General features: G+C 47.1%; 3 protein-coding genes across 4 annotated transcripts; 2 read left to right on the top strand and 1 right to left on the bottom strand.

Annotated features, from left to right (window-relative positions):
- The first annotated feature begins 323 nt into the window (after nt 1–323).
- LOC119295695 (mitochondrial uncoupling protein 1-like) lies at nt 324–3,716 on the top strand. Its single transcript, XM_037574141.1, has 9 exons — nt 324–604; nt 871–1,086; nt 1,210–1,288; nt 1,386–1,519; nt 1,616–1,714; nt 1,813–1,917; nt 2,470–2,544; nt 3,175–3,261; nt 3,353–3,716. Exons 1-9 carry the CDS (start codon nt 521–523, stop codon nt 3,386–3,388), a joined length of 915 nt encoding a protein of 304 aa, XP_037430038.1. The 5' UTR covers nt 324–520; the 3' UTR covers nt 3,389–3,716.
- A 778-nt stretch (nt 3,717–4,494) lies between these two features.
- Nucleotides 4,495–7,635, bottom strand: LOC119295697 (acyl-coenzyme A thioesterase 13-like). 2 transcript variants are annotated; one of them, XM_037574143.1, is made up of 3 exons: nt 7,376–7,635; nt 6,232–7,286; nt 4,495–4,888 (listed from the first exon to the last, which is right to left on the bottom strand). In XM_037574143.1, exons 1-2 carry the CDS (start codon nt 7,601–7,603, stop codon nt 6,954–6,956), a joined length of 561 nt encoding a protein of 186 aa, XP_037430040.1. In that variant the 5' UTR covers nt 7,604–7,635; the 3' UTR covers nt 4,495–4,888; nt 6,232–6,953. The 2 variants fall into 2 exon arrangements, with proteins under 2 accessions (XP_037430040.1, XP_037430041.1); XM_037574144.1 differs by lacking the exon at nt 4,495–4,888 and adding an exon at nt 5,420–5,985.
- LOC119295696 (protein FAR1-RELATED SEQUENCE 12-like) lies at nt 4,725–5,561 on the top strand. Its single transcript, XM_037574142.1, has 3 exons — nt 4,725–4,834; nt 4,958–5,168; nt 5,242–5,561. The coding sequence occupies exons 1-3, from the start codon at nt 4,775–4,777 to the stop codon at nt 5,559–5,561; spliced, it is 591 nt and encodes a 196-aa protein (XP_037430039.1). The 5' UTR covers nt 4,725–4,774.
- Nucleotides 7,636–8,306: the final 671 nt, after the last annotated feature.

Below are 8,306 nucleotides of genomic sequence, written 5' to 3'. Positions count from 1 at the left end.
CATCCCCACATGGTCAGTATTCCGAAAGTCCTGAAAACATGGATGAATGAATGGATTGATAAAAGGAAGTAAGGAAATACAACTAGTCTAGTGGGATGGATATCAGTAGTGGTGATGTGCATCTGAGTCATCGATCACCTCCATTTTTCAGATCAGATCAGAATCGAATCAAGTATATTTAATAAGCAGGGTAAATTCGAGAAACGAATGAATAAAAAAGGAAGGAGAAACGGAAGCGAAACCAAAGAAACAATAGAGGGTTCATTTCAAATCAAAAAAAGAGAGAAATCAGAAAAGAAGGGCAAACAGCAGAGCAGAGGGAAGGCAAAAGCTGCTCTGCTCTCTTTTGCTTTTTCCCTTGGAGGCGCGGCGCCAACTCCCTCCTCTTTTTATCTTCCCCCTTCCTTCCTCTGTGTGTGTGTGTGACAGCACTTGTGACAGAAGAAGCGTGGACGCCGTCGTCTTGCTCGCGGTGGTGCCGGTGGTGGGCGGTTGCATCCACCCGTCAGCCAAGCCAAGCATGGCGCCGGACCACGGCTCCAAGGTCGACATCTCCTTCGCCGGCCGCTTCACCGCCAGCGCCATCGCCGCCTGCTTCGCCGAGGTACTAAACCCTAACCTAACCCCTGCTTCCATCGCCCCACGGATCTCCACCAGACGCCACTCACCAGCGTCCTGTTCCTGCGACGGCGACGGGGACGGGATCGCCCGCTGCTTTACGCTTCGTTTTTTTTTCTCGCTGGATCGTCCGATTTCCAATGCTGCCCTACGCCCTTGCTTCTCCCCCGTCCAGGATCACGCCGCTATTCTCGTTATTTCCTCATGGATTTTCGCCTCCTGGTTTAATCGAATGGGCTTCCCCTCTCCCAGATCACCACGATCCCCCTCGACACGGCCAAGGTCAGGCTGCAGCTGCAGAAGAAGGCCATCGCCGGGGATCTCGCTGGGCCCAAGTACCGTGGCCTGCTCGGCACCGCCGCCACCATCGCCAAGGAGGAAGGCGCCGCCGCGCTCTGGAAGGGCATCGTCCCTGGCCTCCACCGCCAGTGCATCTACGGCGGTCTCCGCATTGGTCTCTATGAGCCCGTAAGTTTCCCTTCTCCCCATTTCCCCCTTCTCTATTTATATGTATGGTATTGCATTGCTCAGTAGTCGTAGTGGTACGCAACAATGAACTTGACCCGGATTGTTGTGCCTGACCACCTCCAGGTCAAATCCTTCTATGTTGGTGAGAACCATGTTGGGGATGTACCTTTGTCCAAGAAGATAGCCGCTGGCTTCACCACTGGTACCCTCATCATTGGATTCTCAAATCAATTTTCCCTTCCATGTGAAATGAAATGAAATATGCAGCAACATAACATGGTGTGTCTGACTTGCTTCAGGTGCCCTTGCAATCGCTGTGGCCAACCCCACTGACCTTGTCAAAGTCAGGCTTCAGTCTGAAGGGAAGCTGGCACCTGGTGTGCCGCGCCGTTATACTGGGGCAATGGATGCTTATGCCAAGATTGTTAGGCAGGTCAGTTGTTGCTTCTGCTCTTGTTTTGCAAGCTAACTGTGGATTGTTACATTTCCCGAATTGCTTGCTTCAAATATGTCGGTATCATCATTTTAGGAAGGGGTTGCTGCTCTGTGGACTGGCATTGGTCCGAATGTTGCACGTAACGCCATCATAAACGCTGCTGAGTTGGCCAGTTATGATCAAGTGAAGCAGGTGTGCTTCTTGTCGTGATTTCCTTTATTCTTGTCGTTATTTCCTTTATTTGATTGCTTATTATCTTGTGGTCGTCAACTGTATTGTGTATCATGCAGTCCATTTTGAAACTTCCTGGGTTCAAAGATGACGTGGTCACTCATATCTTGTCTGGTTTGGGCGCTGGCTTCTTTGCTGTTTGTGTTGGTTCTCCCGTCGATGTGGTGAGATGTCCTCCTCGCTCATTGATAATTATCCCTACTCTAGTGATCTTGTCTAAAATGTTATTTCCTATACATCCAACTGCAAATTAATTATTCTGAGCAATGCTTTCGTGGTGTATTTATCCACTAAGTAGTAACTATTGTCTATAACAAATGGTTATCTTTGACAGCATCATACACTATTCCAAGTTTAAACTGAGATATGCCAGTTCTGGCCTTTATTTCATGATGTATTCATGTTCTTTCAGCAAAGCTGATTTCTTAGTTCAGTCTCTGCGGTTTATACTTCTGCCATTCTGCAGATTTATGCTTTTTTTTTAATGCGTGCATCCATGGCCACCATATGCTAATTTGCTTGCATCGAAGCTGTTCTATTTTCCTATGGAACTCAGATACTGGTCTTTCTTTGAAAATAAATGCATCTTCCATTTTTGGATCATTATCAAAGAAGTCTTTCTGTATTATTGAGTATTGATTAGCAGTTGAGTTCTTACCTTAAAGATATGCGACCATATATGTTTCTCTTTACTAACAATACACACCTTCTTGCAGGTTAAGTCAAGAATGATGGGTGACTCTGCCTACAAGAACACTATTGATTGTTTTGTGAAGACCCTAAAGAATGATGTATGCTCCACTCTATTACTCTGTTCATGCCTTTTTAATACTTTTCAGTCAGCATTAGATGAGCAATACGTGTCTATAACATGTTTTTCAAGCACATCTAGCATCTGGGGCTGGGCCATGTTTGCGGAGAAAATTCTTCCCATTTCATATTTTATTAATATGTGTTGACAGTAGGTAATTTATTGGCAACTTATACAGCCTCTCTTAGAATTAACTGCCCTGATTGTCACTCTGGTGGCTCTCAAATTTGAACGGCGGTTTAACAGCGCTTTATTTCCAAGAGATCATGCAAATAAAAGATATATGATGGCAAACAAAAGGTGGACTCTGTTGTTTATGTACTCCTGTTCATCATGACTGCTCATTGTAGGAGTCATATTATTTTTTCCTCCGAACAACTAACTCTTAACCTTGATTTGGAATATGGTTATCGTGTTCTCCCTCTGTACTGAGTAACCTTTCATAATTGCTTAGATATCCTTTGAGCTGTGTTTTGTTAATGATATACTCGTTTGTCTGTGAGCTGAATATTCTGGATATGTTCTAGGCTCCTAGGAACTGCTTTGTATACCTGCTGAATGCAAACGAAAGTTCAAGCAGGTTGCTGATTGAAAGGATTTTTGTGTGCAGGGACCTCAGGCATTTTACAAAGGCTTTCTTCCAAACTTTGCTAGACTGGGATCATGGAATGTGATCATGTTCTTGACACTGGAGCAGGTAAGCTGAATTTGTAACTATCACAGTTCGACTATGTTATGTAAGCATGCTAAATCGGCTACACCAACTTTTTTTCTGTGTGCCTGTGCAGGTTCAGAAGGCCTTTGTGAGAAAGCCTGCAAATTAAAGACGAGATGATATGGGTTTTGTAGAGGGTGGTATACAACAACAATGTGCGCATTTGTTTTCTCCTACATAAGACGTTAACCCTTGGGAGTTTGAGGTACAAAGGACAAATTTGAGACCTCAACTGTGAGAAACTATAATAAAATTTTGTCGGTCTTGACAGGACCTTAAACAAATGCTGAAGTAGTTCGGAGATCTCAAAGTGTTGTTAAATTTGTGTTGGATGGATGAACATTAGCTGCAGTAGATCTTGTGTGTGATGATGAGCCGGGAAGGCAACAATGTCTTTGCTTGGTCTTCTAATTATTGATGGTGTCCTGTGTTGCCTCCTTCGTTGCAATAAGCACACTGCCTTTGCTTGGTCTTTTAGTTGTAGATGATGTCCTGTGTTGTCGTCATCTTCCTTGCAATGTTATAACTGAGATGCTGGCTGGGTAGATCAGACACTGGTGAGCACTAGAACTTTTTTTTTTTGAAACGAGAGCACTAGTAGTTTTTTTTTTTAACTTACTACGTAGAACTTATAGTTAGTAACTTATTTGGCATAGATATGTGTATGTGTTAGGCCAGGCTGTTTGGGGTTAATCGATGGGGACGTGATGTGTTAGGCCAGGCTGTTTGGTGTTAATTGATGGGGACGTGAAGTGATGCTTAGCTGGTTGGGTAGCTGCTTGGTCTGCGGATCAAATGGCTGACAATGGTAGGTGCGCACGCTGGACACATTTTCGGCACGAAAAAGCAGCACAAGACAGTGAGTTTGGGATGGATTCAGTACACAACATATTCCCGTTGAGAACACGCATCCTTTTATTCCTTTTTAGTAGTGTATTTCATTTTATTCTTGACAAGAAAGATACATGAGAGGCCATTTAGGAAAGAAGATGCATGATAGACTAGTGGAGGGGACGGGGCTTGCCTGCGCCCCCGGCGTGCGCCCATCGGTGCGCCGCTGACACGCGTCACCCATCCATGCCTCCCCCTCCCGTGGCCCTTTTTAGCCACAGAAAAAAAAACCAGAAATACCCATCGACTAGTACAACGCTGCCCCGTCGTATTCCTCACCTCTTTCCTTTGGACCCGTAATACTTGCAGATCACCAAAACTGAATACAAAAATGGAGGGAAATAATCCCACCCAATCAGATCTCTTAATCCCGTCAAATCAAATCTCTTAATCCTACCAATAATCAGGGATACAGAGGACTGCATCCTTGTCTCCAAATCTCACGCTGCTGCATTGGAATCAAACAGAAAATACAAAGATTAACAGAGACTGTTGAAACAACTAGCAGATTCTTATCATTCATCAATCAGTGGCGTCAAGCAGATGCAACGTCTGGAGTCTGGAGCGACCTAGAGATTGAAGAAGGATCTTCTTGTCTTCCCTGATGGCTTCTCCAGGGAGTGGACATGGGAACCATGATGATAATGGATCAGAAACACCAAAAGTGAGATTCTCACTTGTATTCTTCATATCCTCCTTTCATCTTTCTAGTCTCCATCTTGCAATGCAAATAAACATGGTTGTTATACATCTGTGTATTAACTAAAAATGTATATAATTGATACAGGATGTGCAAGAAACCGCAGCTACCAATGCGAAAGATCATATTAATGAAAGAGTACCAAAGATTGGAATGAATTTTTTATCTGATGAGGAGGCTTATTCCTTTTATAACAAGTATGCTGAAGTTATGGGTTTTAGCGTCCGGAGAGGCAGTAAGCATAAAGTAAAGAACTCTGATACAATACAACAGAGGACATTTTTCTGTTCTCGTCAAGGTATTGACCACTTGTAATTTGTTTGGAGTATAATAATTTTTAGATGCACTAAGACAATATTTTCAACTACTAGGAACTCGAGCTGAAGATAAGAGAGAAGATACATTCAGTTATAGTAGGCTTGAATCACGATGTGGATGTAATGCACATATGAAAATAAGTCTTAGGAATGGATTTTATCAGGTGTATGAATTTGAGGAGACACATAACCACATTCTTGCTACTGGAACCATGGCCCAATACTTGAGATCTCACAGAAAAGTTATCGATTCAATCGTCACTTGGAAATACAATCTCGATGCAACAGAACCCAAGAATGCTGGCAGGATACCAACAATACAATACACTAATGGTATAAGCATTCAACATTGTCAAGTTTTTTTATCACTTTGAAACTTCTGCACCACTGAACTTTGCTACATTTCTGCACATAGGGCCATCCAGAAAATCACATATGCATTGAATTCCAACTGCACAACTCAGCTCTGCAGCAACAGAGCATTGGAACCTCTACCTCTACTATGATGACAGAGTAGAATCAAGTCTTCTTCCATGAACCGGAGCCAAGTTAACAAATTTGCTATGAACGATTTGTAGCTATGGCGTGACTGCCTTCCTTCTGCCATCTTGGTCCACCTTTCCTACCCCATCATCACCCTACGTGCTTACGGCAGATCGAATGAAAAAGGACTGCTCACACCAGACAAGATTTCTCACATTCGCTCCATAAGATACTCAATTTGTTGTGTACAAACTTCTGTCTTGTGTACCGAAGTCGATTTAATCAATGTCATAGTTGACACTAATTTTCTTGTTACTGGCCATGGATTGAAACAGAAATCGATCAATTATCCCTATGCATTGAAGTCGATTTAATCATATGCATAGTTGACACTACTTTTAACTTGTTATTCACCATGGATTGAATGTGATAGTAATCAGATTATCTCTATGCACATAAGCATAGTTGGTGCTTGTCTCCCGTGGGATAGAATCAGATTACCTCTATAAACAAGCAATAAATCAGAGCTCACGAGAGCAACAAAGCAACAAGAGAGTATACCTGTGTGGATGTGTCTTGTCTGCCGTGGAGGTAGAGCTGAATATCCTTCCGAACGGACAAACGAACGGCCAGAGCACTCCATCGCGAGCCGGAGGAGCTTCCAGCATCCAGGTCTGCCGCCTCCGGCTGACTTGCAGCACGCTCAAGGCAGCGGCTGCGCCACCCGGGATCCACCGCCTCCATGTACGGGTACGAGTTGCCGCGCTCGAGCTAATCGAGACAGCTGCGCCACCCAGGATCCACCTCCTCCCGGTCCCGGGCTGGAGCGCTCGAGCTGGTCAGGCGCGTCGCGGAGCTCAGCTCCCAGGATCCAGCTCCTCCATGTCCGGGACGGAGCGCTCGAGCTGGTGATCCGCTGCGCGTCCGGCGAGACAAGGATGAGGCCACCGGCGGGGGGAATTGCCATCCGGTGAGAGGGAAAGGGGCGCGGCTGCAAGGGGAGGACATCCGACGGCTTCATCCTCTCCGTCCTCCATGCTTGCTCCATGTCTGAGTTCTCGAGGGGAAAGAAGGCAGTAGTACTACAGTAGCATTTTTTCTACGGGAAGTGAAAGAGGTGAGGAATACGACGGGGCAGCGTTGTACTAGTCGATGGGTATTTTCAGGTTTTTTTTTCTGCGGCTAAAAAGGGCCACGGAAGGCGGAGGCATGGATGGGTGACGCGTGTCAGCGGCGCACCGATGGGCGCACGCCGGGGGCGCAGGCAAGCCCCGTCGGCAGAATCACAAGTTGCTTTTAAGACTAGTAGTGGCTGCTGGCTTGAGCGGTGCTTTCTTCAGGTTACCGAAGATGGAGTGCCTGCCCTCGGCAACGACATTGCCGGTGCTGGCGTTGGTGAGGAGCACGTGCGTGCCGGAGTAGGCGCCCTTGTGCCCGAGCACCCTCGCCGTTATGCTCAGGCGGTCCCCTGCGCGGGCCTGGGAGAGATCGGGAAAGGCGACGGACATGTCCACGGAGACCTTGAAGTTTTGGGCGTGGGAGATGGCGGCGGCGTAGCCGATCTCGTCCACTAGGGCCACCACAACGCCGGCGGCGAGGCAGCCGGTGCTGGAGTCCTGCGTATGTATTTGGCGGGCTTAGCTGGCGTGGATCGAGATGAATGAATTAATAACAAACGAACGAACCAAGAAAGCGAGTGACGTACGGTGAGGCTTGGAGGGACGTGGTAGGAGCAGTGGATGATCCCCGGGTGGACGCTGAGGACGCGGATCCTGCGCAGCGCGAACCCCTCGAAGAAACTCGGCGACAGATGAGGAGAAGCCGCCGATACGTATGCGGACGCGGCGGAGGAGAGCGCGTCCACCCGCGCGCGGTTGTCGGCGCTCACGCGCAGGACGTCATGAGCACGAGCTAATCCTGGGGAGTCGACCATACCCAGCTGCTCCCGCTACTCTGCTGACGATCCCTTTTGTATGTGGATCTGGGAATTTGATTTGTGACCGGACGACTGACTTGTTGCTGCCACACCGATTACTCCGAGACCAGTAGCACGGTAGTAGGAGTATATGGTACACTCTCCGTTTCAAATTAAACGTCACAATTTAAAACGGAGGGAGTATATAACTATTTTAGTTACCGTATCATCTCACTACATAATATCAGAAACTAGCAATATGACGTCACATTAGAGCATCTACCACCACACCTCACAAATCTAGGCACTTAAACGACTGTGGACCTTGTTGAATATATATGTGTTGCATGTATTTGTGTATATCCTGGTCCACCTCTTAGTTGTGTATAATTGAGATTGTGGCCTGCTTGTACTATATGTGTGTGTGTGCGCGTGCGCGCACCCGCACCTAATTAATACAACGTGTATTGCATTGCCAAACCATCCTTCTACATGGTATCAGACCTAAACATCCTGACCTAGGGCTAGCCGCCGTCGCCGGACCCTCCCGTGTGCACCGTCGCCGTTGCCGCCGGACCCTCCCGTGTGCGCCGCCGTCGCCGCGTCCCTCCTTCCCGAAGCCGCCGCCGCTCCATGCTGCTGCCGCTTCCGCTCCTCCCCGCCGCGCCACCTACAGCCGCCACCGCCGCGATCTTCTCCGTCGCGCCGCCGCCGCACCTCG

This window comes from Triticum dicoccoides, chromosome 4B, assembly GCF_002162155.2.
Source record: "Triticum dicoccoides isolate Atlit2015 ecotype Zavitan chromosome 4B, WEW_v2.0, whole genome shotgun sequence".
Taxonomy (NCBI): Eukaryota; Viridiplantae; Streptophyta; class Magnoliopsida; order Poales; family Poaceae; genus Triticum; species Triticum dicoccoides.
The sequence above is the reverse complement of the archived record's forward strand: the minus strand, read 5'-3'. Positions and strand labels throughout refer to the sequence as shown.

What these genes read in the sequence shown, in the direction of transcription:
- LOC119295695 (XM_037574141.1), top strand. Translation starts at nt 521, where the DNA reads ATGGCGCCGGACCACGGCTCCAAGGTCGACATCTCCTTCGCCGGCCGC. An exon ending in ATGCCAAGATTGTTAGGCAG is followed by an intron (nt 1,520 to 1,615) that starts GTCAGTTGTTGC and finishes TCATCATTTTAG; the next exon opens with GAAGGGGTTGCTGCTCTGTG. An exon ending in GTTATGATCAAGTGAAGCAG is followed by an intron (nt 1,715 to 1,812) that starts GTGTGCTTCTTG and finishes TGTATCATGCAG; the next exon opens with TCCATTTTGAAACTTCCTGG.
- LOC119295696 (XM_037574142.1), top strand. Translation starts at nt 4,775, where the DNA reads ATGGCTTCTCCAGGGAGTGGACATGGGAACCATGATGATAATGGATCA. An exon ending in ATGGATCAGAAACACCAAAA is followed by an intron (nt 4,835 to 4,957) that starts GTGAGATTCTCA and finishes TAATTGATACAG; the next exon opens with GATGTGCAAGAAACCGCAGC. An exon ending in ATTTTTCTGTTCTCGTCAAG is followed by an intron (nt 5,169 to 5,241) that starts GTATTGACCACT and finishes TTCAACTACTAG; the next exon opens with GAACTCGAGCTGAAGATAAG.
- LOC119295697 (XM_037574143.1), bottom strand. Translation starts at nt 7,603, where the DNA reads ATGGTCGACTCCCCAGGATTAGCTCGTGCTCATGACGTCCTGCGCGTG. An exon ending in ACGTCCCTCCAAGCCTCACC is followed by an intron (nt 7,287 to 7,375) that starts GTACGTCACTCG and finishes ATACATACGCAG; the next exon opens with GACTCCAGCACCGGCTGCCT.